The 23,926-nt window shown below is 43.0% G+C and overlaps 1 protein-coding gene across 1 annotated transcript in view; it reads left to right on the forward strand.

Moving 5' to 3' along the window:
- The window catches only part of GRPR (gastrin releasing peptide receptor), a 37,537-nt gene extending 26,256 nt beyond the window's left edge, over positions 1–11,281 (forward strand). Inside the window, exons 2-3 of the mRNA XM_059910953.1 lie at positions 9,000–9,351; positions 10,786–11,281. Coding sequence (XP_059766936.1) covers positions 9,000–9,351; positions 10,786–11,175 — 742 coding nt within the window. The 3' untranslated portion in view covers positions 11,176–11,281. The remainder of the gene's footprint in view (positions 1–8,999; positions 9,352–10,785) is intronic.
- The last annotated feature ends 12,645 nt before the right edge of the window (positions 11,282–23,926 follow it).

Below are 23,926 nucleotides of genomic sequence, written 5' to 3' on the forward strand. Positions count from 1 at the left end.
CTCCCATGTTGTCAAGGAGGTATACATGTTATTAAACTTCTGTTTGTTTTTCTCCTGTTAAGCTGCCTTTTACTGTACGGGGTCTTAGTCAAGAACCAAGAAGGGTAGAGGGAAAATGATTTTTCTTCCCCTACACTAGAAAGCCCAGGTTGCCTGGTCAACCACAGGACCATCATTATAGGAAGCAGTAGGGCCTGGTGGTAGACGCTTAGGGGACAGCCTGCATGGGCTCAAATCTTGTTTCCAATGCTTAGCACTGGTGGCCATGGAAAACTTACTTCGCCTCATTTCCCTCATCTGTAAAAGAGCAATAATATTAGTACCTGCCACGTAGAATTGTTGTGAGGATAAAAAGCAACATTTTAAACAAAATTCATAGCTTAGTTACCTGATCCATAGGAAGTCTCCAGTAAGTTTTAGCTATTATTATTGTTGTTGTTTTTAACAGAATCAATCTAATTGAAACCCAGGTACAGAATGGTCTTGTTCCTCGGCAATCTGTTACAAGAAAGAAATCCCCACATGATAGTTACAGAGTAAGCCTTTGAAGAAAGTAAATATTTAGAAGTCTAACTGCCTGTAGCCATTGCACCCCAAATGTCTCTTCCATCTGCTGGATGGAGGAATAAACAAAAATACCTTGATTGGGAAACAGAGCCTTCCTTACATAATCAGAGGTAGAACTCTACATACAGGAGGGTGATCTCATTGACTTGAATCCATACTAAAGAGCAAATGACTCATACACACTCCCTTCCTCAAAGCAGGGAGACAGCGGGCTCCTACAGGGGGAGAACACAATGGAGGGGAAATTTTGATTCACAAAGATGTAACTTCAGGATTTTACTCAGAGGTGGTCCTGCGTGGATCCACGATCTGTATCTGGATCTCTCTGAAGAAAATAAGAAAAAGAAAAATTATGAGTACACTTTGTAACGTGGATCTTGATCCTCTGTCTTGGTCTGAGTTTTAAGCTCCCCTCTTCCGGAGACAAGAAGGTCTTCACTGCAGACCCTTAGAAAACTCCCTCAAACCTTAGCTAAATTTTCTAGAAAGTGTGTTCTGGGACAATGGACCCCAAAGTGGAGTTCACTTCTACTTATTTTGATTTTTATTTAAAAATAAGGATGAATTAAAAGTTAATACTGTGTAGTATCCAAATTGAGGCTCACCCTGTCACTGAGTCCACATCAGAGGATCCCTTGTCATGTGCAGCTCAGGCAGCAGGAGTGGGGTTCCCGCCATGTACAAGTCTCAACAATGACCTTACTCTTCCCCGCACTTTCAGCTAATGGAGAGGCATTACAGACTGACATCTGCTTGTGCATGATCTAGTTTTAATTAACCTCCCTAAATGAACATTAGCTTAAAAATATTCCTGCCAAAACCAAACAGAGCAAAACAAAACCCCACAGATTGTAGATGATACTAAAATTGCAACTCCAAGAGAACAATATGAACATAACAGAGAAGACGCTTCCCTCATTCCTGGTAGAGGTGCTAATCAGATATGACACATTCAATCCCATTGAAATTATAATTATAATAAAGTTTTTCCGATGACAACAGCATTTACTGTTAATAAAATATATACCACATTATTTTAAGATTATTATTTTACTACTTGTTCATCTTTTAAAAATTCTATATTTTAGAGTAAGTTTTCTCCCCAACCTGTTTATGAACTCTTGTATAATACCCACCCACATTCCACAATGAACATTTCCTAGATTTTGTTCTTGCTCTCTTTGTAGCATATATATATGTAAAGTATGTAATAAATATATATCTCTCTAGTATATATATTTGTTTGTTTGTTTTGTTTCTTTTTGCTGAACTCTGGAAAGTAAGGTACAAACATCCTGACCTTTCACTTCTAAGTATGTTTGTGTATTTCCTAAGAACAAGGATACACATAACCCCTACATAACCCCAATGCTGTTATCATACCCAATGAAATTAACAATAATTCCTTAATACCAAGTAATATGTAATCCATGATCAAATTTCCTCCATTGTCCCCAAAATGTCTTTTATAGCTTTTTTTGCCCCCTAAATCCAGGACCAAATCAAGGCACATGCATTGCATTTGGTTATTATATCTCTTTTTTTCCGGTTTTATTATGATATAATTGACACATAACATTGTATAAGTTTAAGGTGTATAACATAATATTTTGACATATGACATATTGTGAAAAAGATTACTTGTTATATCTCTTTAATCTCCTTTAAGGTAGAATAGTAGCTCCCCTACATTCTTCTAAAACAATGATGTTGACTGTTTTGATGAATCCAAGCCAGTTATCTTGTAGAATGTGCCAGAAGTGGATTTGTCTGATTGTTTCTTCATAGTAGATTCAGGTTAAAAATTGGAAACAAGAACACTGCGTAGGCAATGTTATGTCCTTCCCATTGCATTGCATAGGAGGCACAGCATTGCAGATTGTCCTGCTATCAGTGATGCTAAGTTTGATCAGGGCCACATTATGAATTTCCTGGGCCCTTTGCACTTTTACCTTTATGGGATCCTTTCTCCATAAAACATATAAAAAATTATATTTTATAGTTGTATTGGCACAAAGATAAATATAATCCAAGGTGGATTACGTTCATTTTTTTCTTGATTTTAAAAGAAATTAAAACATTTTCCTCAGCCTCTAAAGGTATCATGGGCCCCAGACCCGTGCCTGCCTAATGGAGAAGTTCGCCCTGGGTTTGACCACTTGATTAGAGGGGTGACCTCTGGACCTCCCCAACATAAAGGTGCATTTTCCCTTTGTAATTAAATAGTAATCTGTGGGGAAACTCTTTGAGACTATGTGTATATCTTGTTCCCCTAAAACCTCTCCCTCAGTGGTTTTATTATTTTTGCTCGAATCAGTTATTACATTGAAGGTTGCAGGAATTATGTCCTGTTCAGGGATGAGAATACTGAGGTGCAAGGAGTCTGTGATTTGTCCAAGATCATAAAGCTAGTGGGTAGAATCACCATTAGGAACTAGGTCTCTCTGCTTCCAAATTCACATTAGAGACCCGAGGAAACTGGAGTATATTAAGGAGTGAAAAAGAGCATTGGAGTTATTTGGCCCAGAGAGAAGAACAGAAAAGGATGACTGTAATCTGTTACATAACTAAAGATAACGGTTGGATGGGCACCAAGGACCAGCAAACTCTCCATTTGCAGCATGATAGCTCAAAGGAGATAAGACTCCATTGCTCTGGACTATAGTCATTTTACAAACCAGCTAATAATTGCCTCACATTTCATCAGAAAAGTTCTTGGTGTTATTCTCAGGAGAAAATAAAGCCAATGTTTAATAGTCTTGTCAAATCTTATTAGGTATTAGGATTCTAATTTAAATGCCGACAATGTGTCAATTACCCTAGAGAACATTTAGTTCATTTCGTTTTCTCTTCACCTCAGTCCTCTCCAGGTAGCGTGCATTAGGATTGTAATGGAGGTTTTAAAATATTGTTGTTCAACAATTCCTACAGACTTCGGTAGGTAATTATGAACAAATAAGGGCTGAAATGCTGGATCCTTAAAACTAAACAAACTGCCCGTGTTTGAATAAAAGACATACCTTTCTGTGGGCAAAGGTTTCCAACCCTGGGTGTGGAAGCCAGCTACTTCTACTTGCCAAGAATCCCTTTGACATGTTAATCTTGCACAGAGAATGTTTTTGACCTTTCCGGTGTTTGCATAAGAAAAATGAAGCACGGATGTTTTCAGAAGTGGGAAGCAATTGTCTTTGGCCCCATATTGTCAGAGGAGTGAATTGGTCAGTCTGTGGAAGAATGACTCTTACTAGGTGTGCGAAAGTGAATCTGCTGTCACTTTCTTATGAGAAGTTGAAAATAAAAGACACATCTGCAAGTCACATATTATTAATCTTAATTGATTAGCAAGTATTTGCTGAGCCTCTACTTTGAAATAAGTGGTAAGCGGAACAGGGGACCTGGTGCATTTTCAGTAATACAGAAAGAAGAGAAGAGGAGAAGATATAAGCTTCTGACCTCAGGAACTTATGAGAAAGTCAGGTAGAAAAGACATGTCCATGGAAAGCTAGCAAGCAATTCAAGGTAGTGCAGAGTAAGCGTAACACGAGAAGAGTAAAATTAGACAGGTTGGGAGAAGGAACGGGAATTATCGAGGCCTAGATTGATCAGCAAAAGCTTCAAGATGATACTTATAAGCTGGAATTTGGAAGGACAGGCTTCAGATGAATGGAGACTTCTGGAATCAGGCATGAAGAAAAGGTGGAGGCAAGAAAGTGATGGCGAATTTAAGAATAGGACATAGACTAGTCTCTCGCTTGAGTACAATCGAAAGTTGACAGCTCTTTCTTTCAAAGGACTGCAAGGGGGGGATAATCTATGCGAAATGATCCTGGATATAAAATCTGATGATGGCTTTAAATGACCACCATGTCTAATTGTTCTAAATAAGGCTCTTTTGTTGACAAAGAATGGTTGCCACTTAAACTAACTCAAGTGAAAAGGGAACGGGAGAATTGTAAGATTATAACAGAACACCTCTTGGACATTCAAAAGTAGTTTGTGGGCCAGGAACCAAGGACCCTCTGTATGACTTAGAGCCACATCATCTCAGCTTCGTCTGCTTTTATATCTGCCTCATTCTCTTTCTCTCACTCTACCTACTTTGCTTATTCATCTTGCACTGATCCCTTCCTCGACATCATAATATTTTATTTCCAGCATCTATGATTGACTAACTACATCCTCTCAGTTTTTCAGTTTAAATGCTTAAGAGAAAGAGAGACTCTTTGGTAGTTGGCCAGGCAGTTTATTGGCTGGTTTCGATTATTGAGTATCCATCCTAGTCCAACCAGTCATCACTCTTAAATGAGAACCGCCCAGTGGGGTCTCCCTTCATTGGGAGCTCCAGGCAGAGCAGCCCAAACCAGAAGATATAGACTGCTATGTTCCAAGCTCTATAGAACCATTAGACTTCCAGGGAACAGTTGGTATGTTCCGTACACATTTGGGAAATGGCTGGTCTATTTTTCTATCTCTAGGAAGGATTTGCCCAAAGCTTTCTTCTGAAAGAGCTGTACTATCCTGAAAAGAGCTGGTCCTAGATTGAATATTGACTTCACCACCTCTGAAACCATCTGAGCTTCAATTTGTTGCCTGTAGAGTGGGGATAATAGCACCTACCTGTTGGAGTTGTCTGGAACATAAATGAGATCATGTCGATGCTATTCTCTGCTTGGCACAAGGCAAGAGTTTAGTAAATGGGATTTCTGTAATTTCTTTGATATTTTATGAATATTCCATAATAGAAAACTGTTTGCAATGCATTTTTACTTATTTTTTAATTGTATAAATGATATATGAATATATCTGAATATTTTAAAGCAAACCCTAGACATTATATTATTTCATTGATAAATATTTTAGGGTGTGTTTTTGGTTTTTTAGGGTTTTTTTGACTGCGTTGGGTCTTCGTTGCGGTGCGCGGGCTTCTCATTGCGGTGGCTTCTCTTATTGCGGAGCACGGGCTCTAGGCACGCGGGCTTCAGTAGTTGTGACTCATGGGCTCTAGAGCGCAGGCTCAGTAGTTGTGGCACATGGGCTCAGTTGCTCTGCAACATGTGGGATCTTCCCGGACCAGAGCTCAAACCCGTGTCCCCTGCGTTGGCAGGCGGATTCTTAACCACTGTGCCACCAGGGAAGTCCTAGGGTGTGTTTTTAATAAATAAAGTTTTTTAAAAAGCACAGAACCACAATACCACTATTATACCTAATACATTAAAAATAATTCCTTGATATCACCAGTACTAAATCTATATTTGATTTTCTTCAATAGTCTCAAAAATATCTTTTATGGTTGTTTGGTTTGGATCAAAATCCAAAAAGAGTCTACATATTGCACTACTGATATCAGTCAGTCTATAAACCATTTTCTCTGCTCTTTTATGCCATATATTTGTTGAAAAAATGGGGTCATTATTCCTGTAGAATTTTCCATTCAGGATTTGACTGACTGCGTCATCTAGCAGGTTCTTCTATCCCCACATTTCTTGAAAACTGGTACATAGATCTAGAGGCTTATTTAGATTTAGATTCAAATTATTTCTCTGGCAAAACTATAAAAGAAATATTTTATACTATCTTTTATGTTTTAAAAGTTGTGAATTTGAAATAGTGGCTCAATAGTTCCCATGGCATTTTGCACTTAGGAATACAAGACTCCCAAGAGAGAAGGAGGTAAGCCATTCACTCTGGTTTCTGCTTCATGCCTGAGGGAATCACCTTCCCTTGGAGAGTTAATGGTACTTGTGACTGCTATCTGCCAGAAAATGCAGATGGACGTCATAACTACCAGTTTATCTCTAATTGATTTATCAGAGATATCTTTAGTCATATACATCTTCGGCTGAGGATATTCACATATCTTTCATTAAAAATATCAATTCCTTGCCTACATTCTAAACTAGGAATTAAAATGTTTGAAATGACTAGTGACTAGAGAAAGCACCACAGGACAGTAGAACCTCCTTTGAAATTTTTTTTTTTAATAAGTGTTTTTTTTGTTTGTTTTTTGTTTTGTTTGTTTTTTTCGCCGTGCCGTGTGGCAAGTGGGATCTTAGTTCCCGGACCAGGGATCGAACCCACCCCCCTCCCCTGCATTGGAAGCGCGGAGTCTTAATCACTGGACAGCCAGGGAAGTCCCTGTAATTGTTTTAAATGCACTAATACAAATTCTGGACGGAAAAGCAAACCCGGGTACACAGAAGCAGGACTACAGTGTTGTTCTGGAGTGTTGGGGATATCTGATAAATAGTCACCTTTTCTCCCCTACCTGAAGTGGGAACAGAGAACTAGATATAGAAATAAGACAGATGACAATAAAAATAATTACTTCTATATCTCATAAAGCTGTTTGGAGAATGTGACCTAGGTGCCCAGCAATAATGAACTTGCAGACACTCTGATCTCCTATATTAGATATGCTACTCCCCTTGTCAGGGACACTTAGATAAGCACAGGCCTCTCTGAGCCCAAAGCACATGCCAGGTTCTTTTTCCCAAACTCACCACTCAAAACTCACTCCCGGGCTTCCCTGGTGGCGCAGTGGTTGAGAATCTGCCTGCTAAGGCAGGGGACACGGGTTCGAGCCCTGGTCTGGGAAGATCCCACATGCCGCGGAGCAACTAGGCCCGTGAGCCACAACTACTGAGCCTGCGCGTCTGGAGCTTGTGCTCCGCAACAAGAGAGGCCGCGATAGTGAGAGGCCCGCGCACCGCGATGAAGAGTGGCCCCCGCTCGCCGCAACTAGAGAAAGCCCTCGCACAGAAACGAGGACCCAACACAGACAAAATAAATAAATAAATAAAATTTAAAAAACAAAACAAAACAACTCACTCCCCCTTCCCTGGAGGGACACAGAAAGTGAGTGAGGAGTCAGGGTGCAGCCAAGAGTGGTAACTCAATGGAGGTTTAATCAACATGGAAATAAGTGGGAATAACTGTTCCTCTCTCACTGAAGTCCACGATATAAAGGAGTATCAGAGGCAGAACCCAGTGTCAGCACGGCGTTTTCAACAATGAACACCCTCACATTTCGGTGGTCCCAACTCATATCACCTTCTACACTATAGCAGCTCATGTGCAGTAGAACAAATGTTTGTGCAGTGTGTGCAAATCGCAGTGCTGGCAGATAGCAAGATAGAAAAAGACCCAGTCTTTGCCCACCAAAGGCTCATCCTCTAGTGGGTTCTCAACAGGTGGACCCAAAATAGGTGTGTGGCCCACTGTGCTAGGCGTTGCATGGGGAGTTGTAGCAGGCATGGAGATGCTCTGCTCAGACCTCCCTTGAAGAAGAGACTCGCTGTCCAGCTCTCAGCTCCTTCTGGGTCCACTTCACCTTTCAAGCTATGGTCATGCTCTTCTTGGGCAGTTCCTGCCTAGTGACACAACCAGGTAGCAACTGAGGTCACCTTCTTTTTGGGTGGCCCCAGCCAGTGACCAAGCCAGGTGGTGATACAAGGGCTTGGCCATTTCCACCGAGACAGAACCCCTTCATTGGGCAATCTTTGCTCCTGAGCTTCCCATTGGGCTGGTGTAGGGCGACCAGCTGTCACGGTCACTGGGACTGAGAAGTTTCCCAGGGCATAGGACTTTCAGTGCTAAAACTGGGAAATGCCCAGGCAAACTAGGATGGTTGGTCACCTTGGCTGGTGTAGACCTTGTCAGACCTGCATCAGGGTCTACCAGCTCCCTCTGCCCAGTCCTGCCTCCTTCCCTTTCCCCACGGGTGTTCATCAACAGTAAACTCTGTGTCCTCCTGACTTCATCTCAATGTCTCATTCCCAGAGCACTCGACCCACGACAGGGGCACATGTAGCACAGAAACCAGGAAGGACCTAAATACTGCAAGAGAAGATGAGGCTGAAAGAGAGCAGGAGGGCGGGGGAAAGATTAATTTGATAATTACAGGGATGCTTCTGTGTATGACTTTTTCAGCGGACTATTTGTTCTGCAACCTTTGAAAAAGAAAAGAGGCGTATGTAAATACTCAGTGACTAAAGGTTTCCTAAACTGCATTTGAATACTCAAAATGAAGGCTTTGCCAAAAAAAAAAAAAGAAAAAAAAGCCAACCTTCTTGTTCCGGTGTCCTTTGTTAAACATGCTTTGTTATTCATTTCTGTGATTTAAGAAGAAAAATAAATGGAGCTTCAGCTTTTCTGAGAAGTATTCTTAAAATCAAGAAAGAATGTGGGCAGAATATTACTGCTGGGGGAAGGGAGCAGCATCCTTCAGGGCCAGGACTAGGATGAGGTGAGCCAGGTACTTGGGGTGCAACATTTAAGGAGGCACTCACTGTGAGTTCAGAGTCGGCACTTGCATGAACCTGACAGTCAACACCTCCTTAAGTATTGCACCTCAGGGCCCTCACTGGCCTCACCCTAGTCCCGGCCCATGCATCCATAATAGTATTAGACAACTTCCCTCTTCCCTGCCCCAGGTACAAAGCCATCGTCCGGCCAATGGATATCCAGGGCTCTCATGCCCTGATGAAGATCTGCCTCAAAGCTGCACTGATCTGGATCATCTCCATGTTTCTGGCCATCCCAGAGGCTGTGTTTTCTGACCTACATCCCTTCCACGAGGAAAGCACCAACCAGACCTTCATTAGCTGTGCCCCGTACCCACACTCTAATGAGCTGCACCCCAAAATCCACTCCATGGCTTCCTTCCTGGTCTTCTACATCATCCCGCTGTCGATCATCTCTGTTTACTACTACTTCATTGCCAAAAATCTGATCCAGAGTGCATACAACCTACCCATGGAAGGGAATATACACGTCAAGAAGCAGGTGGGTGCTTAGGAGTGATTCATTTCCTCCTTGGGGATTTGATTCCTTGCGTTTCTTTAGGACTCCACTGACAAGTTCAGTATTTGGGTGGTCATGTTGCCTGATTCTGCAGTAGAAGAGGTGAGTGATCTGTGGCCAGATGGTAAACAGGAACTCCTAGCTTCAGAAGACTAGGCATGCAGGTGTTCTTTAAGAATCTTGTTCTCTTATTAAAGAGACCTAGGCTAGTGAGGTGTTGAGAACCTGAAAGCTTTGGAGTATGGGTTTCTTTTTGAGAAAAATCTGGAAAATGTGTTGTTGTTTTTTAAAAAATAAAATGTTGAGGCTCATAGGGATGTGACTTCTTTAAGCTCCAATCACATTGTTTGGGTAGGAAGACGGTTACCACATGTGATAAAGCAGAAAGGGCAGGAAAACGAGGCTGGTTGAAGAAAAAGCAGTAGTTTGATTAAGATGGGTTCACATTGATTTGAGTTCAAATCCAGGCTTCCTGACTTACTTACCCTCTCTGAGAGTCAGTTTTCTATCCATGATGAGGGTAATAACCCATATATTGTAAGGCTGTTGGAGGATTACAAGAGAGACACATGTACCCCCAGATGGCCCAGAGTGCAGGATGCCCTCCTTAAGCGTTAGGCTCCCTTCCCCAATCCCCCTGTCACCCCCATAATTTCATCCTGTGGTATAAATGGTAGAAACCAGGGGCTCTGGCTTTGTCGTCTTCATCAGTTTTTGTCTTCTAGTCCAAATGTAGATCGTGTGGTATTTATGATGGAAAAGCAGAAAGACTCTCCCTCCATTTAAAACGTGTAGGTGACTCAGTTGGAGGCTTCACCCTCTAAAATTCTTTTTTTCCCTCATCAATTATGGGGGGAAAATGGCAGTTCTCAGTGAAACTGTCTCCCTGCTTGAAAGACCTCTCAATGGTGAACATCCAGTGTACCCCAGATTCTTTAAAGAGAACAATGTTTCCCCCTTGCCGTAGCAGAGGGAGTTGGGAAAAAAAGGAGATGCTCAGCCCGCTTTTGTCTGAGACCCTTCCTATGTTATATAGGCCAGAAAAAACTTGAGAGTAAAAAAAATAATAATAGGCAGTTATCTTGGTTTGGCGAATGAGGAAGAACAAAGCTGGCTGCTGTTTTAAGCATCAGAGGGAAGAAGAAATTATTAATTGTGGAGCCAAGAAAGACATGAAGTCATATGGCTGATAACTGCACCAATGCCCTCCTGAGGACAAAGAGGGCACTTACTAGAATTTCACTGTGCAGTCCACTCAAGCATGTAATCAACTTTGTTTCAAGAGCTGCTCTCAGAGGCACATTCGAACTATTGAACTTGTTTTCTGTGGCCTTGTGAGCCCGTCCATTTCCCTAATTCATTTTCCCCATCTTCTGCTCTGCCCACCTCTTTGTCTCTGTGTCACTCTCTCCTCAGATCGAATCCCGGAAGCGCCTGGCCAAGACAGTGCTGGTGTTTGTGGGCCTCTTTGCCTTCTGCTGGCTCCCCAACCACGTCATCTACCTGTACCGCTCCTACCACTACTCCGAGGTGGACACCTCCATGCTCCACTTCGTTACCAGCATCTGCGCCCGCCTCCTGGCCTTCACCAACTCCTGCGTGAACCCCTTTGCCCTCTACCTGCTGAGCAAGAGTTTCAGGAAACAGTTCAACACCCAGCTCCTCTGTTGCCGGCCCAGCCTGATGACCCGGTCTCACAGCACCGGCAGAAGCACCACCTGCATGACCTCCTTCAAGAGCACCACCCCCTCCGCGGCCACCTTCAGCCTCATCAACGGAAACATCTGTCACGAGGGGTACGTCTAGACTGACCCTTGACCCTGCCCCCCTAGGGACTCCTGGTTTTGCTTTATGGCTGGTAAGGAACCCTCGCCTCTGTTGTTGTCTCGGTACCCTCCGAAGACCCTTTGGCAGGCTCATGAGTGATGTGGGTGGGTTGGGGGGAGGCCCAAATGGGTCACCATTATGTTTGAAAGGCCCATCAAGGCCTGTGTTTTCCATTTCAACTTGTGAATGCTGCTTCTGACGCAGAGCAAACTTTCCCTTTTTTAGAAAAGGGAACAAATAGGAAACCATTATTTTAAGCATTAAACCCTGACATACAGATGTGCTCAACTAAGTCTTAGAAACTATATGAACAACCAGATTTATATAGCAGAGAAATTGTACACTGAATGTCCACTTTGTGAAAGACTTCACCTTGTCATTTCTTTAAGCAGAAGTTAGTGCTTTAAGAATACGATTTGAGTCGTTTTTCAGGAATACTTATAATCACAAACCAAGGAACTTTTTTTTACACTTGTAATATGAAAAGTCAACCCTAGGCGAGTCCCATGTATAAGGGACAGTCCCCAAGCTGATAACACCGGAAGCCAATTTAAAACAAATCCCTGAGTGTCGATTGTTTTTAAAAGACATTGCTGAGGACATAGGAGAAACACTCACCACATCATTTTAAGGCAAAAACACAACGAAACACACTGACACATATATTGAGGTCCAGGTGTGGCTGGGGAGTGATAGCTCACACTCCGAATTCTAACTCAATGCAGGTCCTTTTTGCTTTTACCCAGTTGCAGTCATCCATGGTGCGGTTCCACCATATCAGAGAAATCCTTCGCGGGGAAAATTGATCATGCTATCCATTCATCAAACATTTATAAAAGTGCATAAAATATAGTATTTATTTTAGCCATATAGGTTTTCAGACAAATGTATTTACTTCTATTTGGCTGTCCTTGTCTGCTACGCTGAAGAAGTAGTTTCACATGAGAAGAAAGGGATCATATTTGAGTAGAAATAGAAACATGTTTACATTTAATGCCTGCTTTACCTAAAGTCTGTGGCAGGAAATGAATTCAATGTCAGTAATATGTGTTTCTGTCTCAGTATGTGTAAGAAAGTTGTGGGGGGAGGTGTCAGCTTTAAGAACTGATTGAAAGACAGCTACAGATACATTAAGTTTCTACTTATGAAGAGTATTTATGAAACAGCCCATGTGCAGAAAAATACTGGATTTAAATCTTTTTTGTTTTCTAAGTGAGTAAAAGGATTTGAGTCTCCTTCTTTGGAAGCCCTGAATCAAGTTTTTCTTGACTCAGAGACAGGCCAATTCTGACAGATTGCAAATGTGTTACCCCACTTTCAGATAAATCCAAATTCTGCAAATGTGCCCTCATGTGTAGCCCTCACACACTAAGTTTTAGTTCCGGTTTTCTCTATCCAGGTGAGATAGAACAGTCAGCTCTCTTTTCCACATGAGATTTTTATAAGATTTCTGTGTCTTGTTACAAGGAAGTGCTCACTGTCTGCAGAGCTTTAGAAGTTGGGACCAGGACTGTTGTAGAGATCTGTATTTATAATTGTATTAGCTGGAGTGAACCTCTGCACTTCTGTTTGCTACATGCACTTAACATACCGTACACACCTGCTTTCCTGGTGCTCCATAATTACATGGGACAGTTTGAAAAGAAGACAGGTAGTATACCTGAAAGAACCAAGATTTTTAGCTTGACATCCCAACTCTGTCTCTAGCCATATATATATGTATATATATATGGCTATCATTTTTTTAAATCTCTAGAATGAGAGGACAGTCCCTTCTATTGCTGAGATCCTCTGAGCCCCATCATTGTTTCTATTTCTGTCTCTTAAGCATTTATGTAGCCACCTGCTCACAGTTGTCCCACTTCTGCCACCTTTGCAGCAACTCCTCTTGAGAAATCCTTCAACCACCATTCTACACTCATGTTCCCAATAGTGGAATGGAAGGAGACAGACAATTCCATCGCTTCGAATAATCTGTATGAATGATATCCCGTTAGCTTGTTATGTTTTGTAATTAGAGCTGAAAGAGACAGAAGAAAACACCTTGCTCAATCTCCTCCTTGTACAAAGAGTACTTTTCCTATTCACACTTCTTCAACCTCCACGCACCTGTTATCTTGAACTGCTGCTCCACAGTTTTACCCTTGGCTTTCTTCAATACTCTTGAGTATAAGTGACTCCATACATACATATGCTAAAGTGCATAGCATTCTGGGTTCCTATCATGACTTGTTCAAGCATCTCTGATCTCCCTGCTTCCGAAGATGTTTTGGGAGTAGGACTTATCTTAATGCTTCCTTCAGTTAACATCATGGCATAGACTGTGTCTGGCCTCCTTTCTAGCTTCTGGATAAACAGGAGATCGATGTCTGGGTCTAGCTGTGTGTCCTTAGGCAAATCTTATCACCTCTTTGAGACTCTTCAGTGAAAAGGTTGGAGGAGGCCTTTGCCAGCCAGTGACCTAGAGGACTGATCAAATTATTTTGTGAATCAACTGATGGATTGACTCCAACTTTCTCACTGGGAGGAACTCAGCCGGGCCTTTCTCTAGGGAAGTCAAGTTTTTATTTCACCTCCGGAACCTAAAATCACGGTGAGGGAGACCCAAGCCCCCACGTGGTATCACCTCTCCGTTAGGGCTGAGTGTGGCAGCGGCTGGAGCTAAGACATTTCACTCCTGGCTTCCAAAGATAATCACGTTTAGAGCTTATGTCTTTGGTGAGGAAAAAAAAAAAAAATCAATTTTGGCTGTGGAAAACCATCTGTGTTTATTCAGTTGACAGACACTACCTTTCAATCTATCTTAAATTGAGCCTCCCTGAGGCAGGCAGCTCAACAGTGACAGATTAAGCAATAAACAAAGCAGTCCTCCCACCAATGGCTGCTGCTCGGAGGGATTTTCCACAGCAAGACGATCCTGGCCCCACCCTGTTGTTGACGTGATGATTCCCCATAAGTGCAGATGGCTGAACCCTGTTCTTCTGGCTGCCCTCACTCCCCCACTGAACCTGGCCTTCCTCCTCATTATTAATAAGCCCTGAATTTCCCTGCTTTGCCCCACAAACAATTTGGGTTCATCTTGAAGGATGGAGAACCCTGAGATAAATAAACAGTTTAGAGGCTACTTCACACAAACCAAGTTCAGCTTGTTATGAAAATATACGTTAAATAGAAATAAATAAACTTGTCCACAGGACATGGGCACACTTAAGTTATAAAGTCTTCGTTTGTGCCCAAGTAGCCGTTGGTTATTGGTTTCGGAGTCTACTCATGTGCCAAGTAGCTTCTGGTAATAGTGATTAGCTTTGTCTGGGGACTACAAGTTGAATGACACCCTCAGTCTGTGGACTGCAAGGTGGCTAAGTCACTTTTCCCAGGAGCCGGATAGAAATGATGGCCCCGGGAACCTGACTGTATGAGAGTGGGATAAGTGTACACACGGTGTTGTGAGGAGATGGGGAGGTGCAAACTTTCTTGCCATTTGTGCCCTTCACACCCACACCAGGAAGGAGCTCCCACTAAAGAGTAGCTTCGAATTAACCCTGGGTTGCTGAGAGGAATGGAGCACATTTGACACATTTGTCTAATATTTGGCTGAATTTTCATAAAATGGATTAAGAGCTGAAAACAAAGGAATTAGTCACTTTCCTGGGAGCAGGCTTTGTGTGAGCTAGTCAGTGAAACCGAGCCCTAACAAGCTGTACTTCACTCTGTATCTGGATGGTCACTTCTCTCAGCCCCAACCTCGACAACTCCGCCCCCCGCCCCCGACACACATACACGCCCAACACAAACACAACAACTGTAATATCAAGCAATCTCTTACCATGATATTTGGCCTTCAAAGACACCCTTTTTTAGGAGCAATCAACAAACCGAACACTGAGAACAAATTTTTCTCATGTGAAAGTTCACGTTAGAAATGTATTCGGTGGAATTTATCTAAATTTTTAAAAAGTTGAAGAGCCCCTCGGTTAAAATATTACATATTCACAATTAATTCAAAAAATACTTTGCATTGACCTAGTGTTCATGGTCTACATTGCCTCATCTAATCCAAGCCTTCGCTGCTGACCAGAGAGCTGCTTTACATCCTTTACTGTGGAAATTTGTAAATGACATTGACTAGTGACCATCCACTATGATTAAAAGGCCCAGGGAACTATGAGGCTGAAGCATGAAAGTGTGAGTATGGGACCAGATTGACGTTAAAAAAGATGATTTCATATGGTTCAATGTAACCTGATCTCATTCATTCTCATGGCCCATTCTGTGCTATTGAAGAACGGTGCTGATCATCGCCACCCCAGTTTACAGGATAGTCTGTTGCCCCCCCAAGTGACTCTGTTTAACTTGGCACGAGGGAGTGAATGGAGTTGTCGTTGGTTGCCTCAGGAGAGGCATACTATTGGGAATGGCATTCCGCGTCTGAATGGAGTCCTGTGGCTCTAGAAGTGCTGGAAGGAAGGGGCTCAACTTCCCCAAGCCCCGAGGACGTGCCACATGCAGTGCGGAGCACATTGCTGTTCATCCAAACCAGCACCTTGAAGAGCATTCAGAAGATGAAGCCAAGGCTCAGGGAGATCGCTCCACGATGCCAAGGCCACATGGCACAGCTGAATGACAGAGCATCAACCTGGGCCTGCATCTCTCTTACGTCCTCGTCCAGTCCACTGCTCAGCGTTGCTTCCCAAATCCAGCCCTCGTGAGAAATTCAGTCCATGGAACATAATAGACCGTCCTGTTCCCTACTCTAGATTTTGTCCAAAGGCCTGAACTAGTGATAAAGTCAAAGAATATGCACAAAGGGCATCGAAGATGTTTCTAAGCACATAAGTTAAGGACTCACTGCAGGCAGAGGCTGAAATGCAGCACAAAGTAGGTGGGCAAGGAGGTCCCTTAGTTCAGTTGCCCCCAGAGACACAATTCAGTTGCAATCGAAGGCCCTGGGAAGAATTTCCCACCTGGTTATGTGACTAACTGAGGAGAAAAAAACCTTGGTGAAGTGCCATGTTCAGAGAGAGGACCCCAGTGAGAGGAATCAGTCCAGGCATCCTCCTTCAAATCAGGATTAGTTGGCGAAAAGGTGTCAGGAAGAGGTGGAACCACCCACTTCCCCCTCAAAAGAGTAAGATATGACAGTGGATGGTTTCCGAGAGTCTGGAGACGCAGGCTACATGAATAACCTTGAATAGAAAACGATCTCCCGGACTAAGGGGCCAAGTCATGGGCTCAGGTATGGACCTAGCTTATCTGAGTGCCCAGCCCTAAGTGCCCTGTTATAATCCCAGACACCACTGTCTCTCTGCTCTCTCTGAGCTCTGGTTCTAGAAAATAAGATTATTTTCCTTTTATTACCCAAATTTAAATTTCATTCCCAGAGCTATATAATGCCATGGAAGGACTCACGTAATTTTATGGTCTTTTAAAAGGATCATTTTAATGGATAGTAAAACCTCACACACTGAACACCTCATTAATTCCCAGACAAGCTTGAAAATTTTGGTATAATCCAGGATTTCAGTGTTCAAAGTACATTATATAATTTGGGCCTGTTGTGAATCTAAATTTTTCATCACTTTGCTTCAATTTTAGCTACTGATATTGATATATCATTATTGACCATGTACAACATTAAGAAAGTTAAACTGATTGTCTTTAAAAATGTTTTTTCCTTTACTTTGGGCTTAACTGATTCAAACATGACCTTTTGCATCCAAGTCAGCAGGGTTTTGGGTAATAAAATTTGTTGAAATGGTCAATTCAGTGAGTTGTAAAAATACCTGGCACAAACTTCTTTAATGTCGCTTTCCATTTTGTTTTAAATATTATACTCATACTTTGTAAATTATAATTGTACTTGTTACAATTAACTGTAAATATTTATTACATTAAAAATGTGTTCTGTATTAAATAACCCGGAACAAGTTCCAGGTGTGGTACTTAGTATAAATAATGTCATGGCTTGGCTTTGCCTAGACTCCTTAGAGTAATGAATTATTTATAAGAAATTCACAATAATAATGTGAATGATTCAGATCCTTTTAAATGTGCAAACTTAACGGTGTGACCATGTAAAATTTTGTCTATGAATCGTGCTCATTGATTGTACTCTTATTTTTCAAGAAATGTTCCCAATGCTATCACATTGTACCTGGTCTGTATGACATTAAGTCGAATCCAGTGTAGTAAGCTGAATATTCAAGTCACAGAAGATAAGAAATGTGTTTTATTTCTTAATATAATAAAGCATAATTTATGAAATGGACAGATGCATGTATGCAATGTTCAATAAAAATATAGCTGTTGCATGAATGTAGTCTGTGGCTATATGCCCCATAGTTCTTTGGTTCCAGAACCATCTATCAATACACCAGAAGCACCCAGGCTGCTTGTTGCAAAAGACAGATTCTCCAATTCGATCCCTATTGACTCTGGAACATCTGAGGGCGTGGCCTAAAAAAAATCTGCATTTTAAAGCACCCTAGGGGATTCCTTAGAACGTGAGAGTTTTGTTTCATTAAACTTTTAAAACACATATTTAACTTTTGAATAAGTAAGCCATTCTCATGATTCAAAATTGAAAACACAGAAAGGTATTCAGTGAAAAGACACTAGGCTACTGCAGTCCCCTGCCCTCACAGTTCTCAGCATCCATCGCCACCTTCCTCCAAAGGGTGGCCATTGTTATTAGTTCCTTACATGTGTATACCCCTGGACATTATTTATGCATATGCAAATAAATACAAATATGTGTTTTCCTGTATCCCACCACCGTTTTACATTTTACAGAAATGGTAGCATATTATATGCATTGTTTTGCCTCTTGCTTGCTTCACTACCCACTGTATCTTGGCAATCTTTCCATATCATTATATAAAGTTCTTCCTCATTCTTTCTTTCTTTTTTAAAAAAATATTTATTTATTTATTTCGTTGCACCGGGTCTTAGTTGCGGCACGCGGGCTCCTTAATTGTGGCGTGCAAACTCTTAGTTGCGGCATGCATGTGGGATCTAGTTCCCTGACCAGGGATCAAACCCAGGCCCCCTGCGTTGGGAGCGCGGAGTCCTAACCACTGCGCCACCAGGGAAGTCCCCTCATTCTTTCTTACACCTACAGAGTATCTCCTAATTTATTTATCCAGTCTGCCATTGATGAACATTTAGGTTGTTTCCAATATTTTGCTATTACGAACATTGTTGCAGTGAATCACATATATAATTTCATGCATGAGCAAGTGTTGGAAAAAAAAATCCTAAATGTGGAACTGTGGAACCAAAGACCGTGTATCTTAATAATTTTGACAGTTATTCCAAATTTTTCTCTTTAGGGCTTGAATACCAAAGTTTGAGAGCCTCTGCTTTCTGGGATAATCCTAGTCATCAGAGAGCAGGAAAGCCGCAAAGAAACGACACAACAGCTGGCCGCAAATGGGGGCTGTCCATGCTCCCTGCGCCCTAGGTGAGAAGGGGTAACCAGGCATGCCCATCAGATGCGGTCAGCCAATTCCCGGAGGGGCACACTGCCAGCCAGGCCCAGGGGCTCCAGCGTGTGGAGGTGTGTATAACCACCACCGTGGGGTCATCTTGGGAGAAGACTCTCTATTCCCAGGTATATCACCACCTCCCCTGCCACGCACCCCACCCCCATGAAGTATAGCACGTACACCCCCTGGTTAAATTGTAAATGCCCTCTGAAAGTGTCAACGCTTTAAATAGCTAAAAGTGATGATTCATATTTGTGCCTGAAGTAGACTCTGTATCTCTAGTTTCCCTCGATTACATGGGAAGACGGCAAGACTAAAATCTTTGAGGCACCCAGGGCATAAAAACCCAAATTGACATTTAAGATTGATCCATGTTAATTGCTCAGAGCTCCACCCAAAGCACAGGTGATTTTTCCTATTAGAAACTCTGAAGCATGCTGCCTACACTGTCAGAAAAGAAAGCTTTATTAATGCACAGATTGTAGTTTAAGAATTTAATATTCTCTTAGAGTCATGGATTATTGGAGTTGGAAGACACCCCAGAGAATGCCCAGACCCAATGCCACATCTCACAAATGAGGAAGTTAAAGGAAAGTGTCATGATTTGTGTTTCCACACGTCATCAGGCTTTGGGAAAATGAAAACTAATTGGCTTGGAGATGACGTGGATGAGGAGAGGTTCATCAGGCCCTTCTGCTAGAGGGAAGGTGAATCACGCAGGACTATCCCGTAACACACCAGGCAGAGAACCTTCCTGTTCACTGGGTTCAATATTGAGAAACAAGAGAAATGGGATAATACGTTGTCAAGAAAACGACACAGAAGCAGGAGTCCTGCCCCTTAAATATGGACTGAACTGTGTTCAGTATTATAGAAATGAATTTATAAAAGCACAGCCCCCTTCCCAGAGCTGAGATCAAGGAGGTCAAGCATTTTGCTATCACTTGTCAACTTTGACACCTACCCAGTGTGTTTCCCAGTGTGTCCCTCCCACCTCAGTGCCTCTCAGAGGGACTAGACTAGCTCTGGCTCACTAGTGTGCCGTTTGCTAGAACAGTCTATGTTGGTGTGTCCACTCTTGGGGAGTCTTCCAGGATATTGCAAAAGTATGGTCAGTGGACCAGCAGTGTCGCCATCACCTGGTAGCTAGTTGAAAATGCAGACTCTTGTGCCCGGCCTCACACCTATTGCGTCGGAATTCTACCAGATGCCCAAGTGAATCCCATGCATATTCAATTTGTGGTCACTGGCAGAGGACATCATTTACTGTGAAGAAATCCACATTGGGCTTGATATTTTTTTCTGTGCCATCTGGTGATGTCTACACATTTCCCCAAAGTACCTGGGTTGAGAGCCTTGGAATCCCTTTCCTAATGTGGCCTGAGTTCAATTCAACACCTTAGTCATTTGGACCTAAACTCTGTCCATACAGAGTGGCAAGGTCCCCCAGCATCCCATCCCTGCTCAGAGCTGGGAGTATATGAGTTGAGGACAGACATCAGCCTTGCAGGACTGCTCGCCCTTATCAACCTAGAGTCATCTTAGAACTCACCGCACAATTGATTGTTTTTCCTTTCTGGTGGTACACAAATGAGGTCAACCAACAGTGGCTGTTGTCTGTTGTACTCGTCATGCCTTGCTCAGAAAGACTAATTTTACCTGATAGCAACTAATGGGACATGTCATGCTTCCCATGTTCCCATGAGAAACCTTTGTAAAACAACAACAACAAAAAGTTGTATCTGCTTGTTGCTTAATGTTTCTTTTAAAGAACTGAGAGCTATCTGCCCATTAAACCCACCTCAAAGAAGGTACTGCTTTCCTGATTAGATGTTGCTTTTCCAATTTTACCTAGGTCAAAAGAGGTTGTTAAAAGTCCAGTGTACCTGCCTTTTCAGAAGTGGAATCCTGACTGCAGGCAAAACCTTCTTTGCTGTTCCTGTAAAGCAGGAGGTGCAGTCCTGCTTGAACAAATGAAAAAGAAAAACATCTCACCAGCCAAGGGCTAAAACCAGTTGGGTCCTATCTGAATGCCGTGACAAGAATGAAGGGGCATCACCCCTTTACTGGTCTCTAGGTCTCTTGAAGTTTCTTGAAGTTTCTGCCTTGTTGCACATTTTAAGAGAACACAGAAAAGGGATCACTCCAAATTATTCAGGTGCCTAATAATGAAAGCCAGTCCTCCTTTGATGCCAACTGGTTATTTATATTCAAGACCAAAATCACTGTCTCTCAAGATCCTTCACCTCTTTTTGTGTCCCCTTTGCCTTCTAAGGGCCGTCAAAACACCCGCAATCACTTAAATTCAAAACCTCACCATCGTCTCTGGCTCCAGCCATTCGGCATCACCCACATCCAACTAGCCCCCAACGGCTGCAAATGACCATCCAAAATGTCTCTGGTAGCAGCCGTTTCCCAAAGGCTATGTTCTTCCAGTTCAAAAAGACTTCTCCTTCTGCTCCAGGACCCCACACTTCTCCATGATTCACAAACTAAAGGAGTAAGTCCCCAGAGCAGGGGTCTCTGAGGCTGGATAGTGGAGGCCATTCTGATGGGTTGGTACCCATGTCACGCCCAAGTTGTTATAATTTTGACCCTCACCCCTGAATCTGCCCAGCCACATGTCACTGCCCTAGATAAGATATACTCCTTGTTTTGCTTAAACCCTTGCAAATAGTCCCTAACAGGTGCTTATTTTCTATCTATTCTTCACATTTCTTCTGGATTATGCTTCCTTACGTACACCTCTAATCACGTTGCTCTCATGCCCACATTCTGTTACTGTCCCTTTTCCTGGGACAAAATCCAATGTTTCCGGCCTGGATGTCAACTCCCTACTCCCCAAGCTTATCTCCCATGCGCTACCCTTCCCCCTGCACCTAGAGAGTTCTTCCGTCCACACCTTGCTCCTGAGTGGTCCCTGACACCTCTTCAGCCCAGTGCTTCTCAACCTGGGCCACCCTTAGAATCATCTGGGGAGCTTTAACAAATCCTGATGCCCAGGCCCTGCCCCAGAACAACTGAGTCAGAATCTCTGGGTTGGGGGGGGAGAACCAGGCATCCCTATTCCAAGCTCCCCAAGTGATCGCAATGAGCAGACAAGGTTGAGGACCACCTCACCTGGAATGCCCTCTTGGATCTCAGCTGGCCCGAATCCACCCCGTTCCTCAAAGCTCAGCTCCGGTGTTCTCCCTCTGAGAAGCCCTCCTGCTTTCCTGTGCTCACACAGCACTTCCTCTATGGGTCCCAGCTTTTATCATATCCTGCCTTGAATTATATTTACTTGTGTGAATGCTGGTCTCTCCTGGTAGATCAGGGACTGACAGTCATTTTCTATAAAGGGCCAGAGAGTAAATATTTTAGGCACTGTGGGACATACAGTCTCTGTCAAGACTACTCAACTGTGCCCTTGTAGCATAAAAGTAGCCACAGATAATACATAATGGATGAATGTGGCTGTGTTTTAAGTAATCTGTATTTGCAAAAACAGGTGGTGGGCTAGATTTGGCCTGAGAGCTGTCGTTGCTGACCTCTGCATGAGACTAACATAGTACTTTAGGGGCAGGAATCTTTTCTCCTCCCTCCCTCCCTTCCTTCCTTGCTTCCTTCCTCCCTCCCTTCCTTCCTTCCCTCCTCCTCCCCTTCCTCCCCCTCCCCTCCCCCACTCCTCCCCCCTCCCCACTTCCCTTCCTCTCCTCCTCCCCCTCCTCCTTCCCATCCCCCTCCTCCTCCTTCTCAAAAAAATCCAAAAAATCCCTTTGTGGAGCTCTATGTGGTCAGTCTCTCACAACCACAGCCTCGAGCATGAGCAGGCAAAGTGAGGTAGGAAGAGTCAGGGTTCATCAATTCTGCCTTTTAGGCAAATATTAATATTTACCTAACTTATTCCCTATAGAGCTGTCAAACAAATGATTCCATCTACAGTGCACAGAATCACTCACCGACAGTGAGAATGCATTTCCTATGCCAGGACTAATTTCCAGCAGTACGTGGACTCCCTTCTACCTTGCTGTAGGCTGGAGAGCATCTTGAGAAAGTTAATAAGGTGCAGGCACCTGAATAGAAGTCAGTGTCTGTAAGAGGCAGCTGTCCAGTTTACAAACCCAGACTGGAGGAAAGCGCTCTGATTAGCAGCACCAACTGACGTTGACCTAATCCACCCTTATTAAAAAAACTATGCCTGCTCCAGACATGAGTGGAAGGAACCAGGGCTCCCTGGCCTGTAACCACAGACAGGTGAGGCTTCTGAGAGCTCCTTAATGTGGGTGGTCAAATTTGTTATAAGGTGTCTTAATCCACTCGGGCTACTGTAACAAAAATACCATTGACTGGGTAGCTTATAAACAACAGAAATTCATTTCTTACAGCTCTGGAGGCTGGGAAGTCCAAGATCAAGGTGCTGGAGATTTGGTGTCTGGTAAGAGCGCAATTCCTGGTTCAGAGATGGGGCCCTCTAGCTGTGTCCTCACACAGTGGAAGGGGCAAGAGAGCTTCCTCAGGCTGCTTTTTGTAAGGGCACTAATCCTGTTCATGAGGACTCTACCCTCGTGACCTAGTCCTGTCCCAAAGGCCACCCTTCGTAATATCATCACCTTGGAGGCTAGGATTTCAACATATGAATTTGGGTGGCGGCGGGGTGTGAGGACAAAGACATAGGGGTTCATTTCCATTAGGAAATATGCTGGTGAAAGAGGTGCAAAGACAAAAGTAAAAACTTTCTCACGCACACTCCCAGAGAGTGGCTTATTTAAAATAAAACCACTCTCACACTATCCCAGTCATCCCAGCCTTGTATCCCTTAATTCCCCTTTCTTCTCTCTACTTCAAAATGTATCTCAGGCAGTAAGAAGAAAGACTGTACAAACTACTGGACTGGAATACACAGAGCAATAAGAATACCAAAGTAAATGAAAAATATGAATAAAGAAAAAATGATAATATTTAGCGACCACATGATCATCTATATATGCAATGTCAGGTCACCTTGAAAGCACAGAGGCTCATAACACCTTGAGGCGCTACCCCTTCACTGTAGAAAGTTCATATATTCGAACTGAAGTTACGTAAGAGGCTAAGTCTGGTTGGTGAAGAGAGGGGATGGGTCAACTTGCTGTTTCTCCCACAGCGCGCCACCTGACCTGGGCCTCTTGCCTTGAGGGCCAGCTGCCTCATCGCTCATCACTCCAGGACAAGGAACCATTTTCTGTCAGGTTTACAGAAAGGGAAACTGCTTAAAAGTTTGC

This window comes from Balaenoptera ricei, chromosome X (genome assembly GCF_028023285.1).
Source record: "Balaenoptera ricei isolate mBalRic1 chromosome X, mBalRic1.hap2, whole genome shotgun sequence".
Lineage (NCBI taxonomy): Eukaryota > Metazoa > Chordata > Mammalia > Artiodactyla > Balaenopteridae > Balaenoptera > Balaenoptera ricei.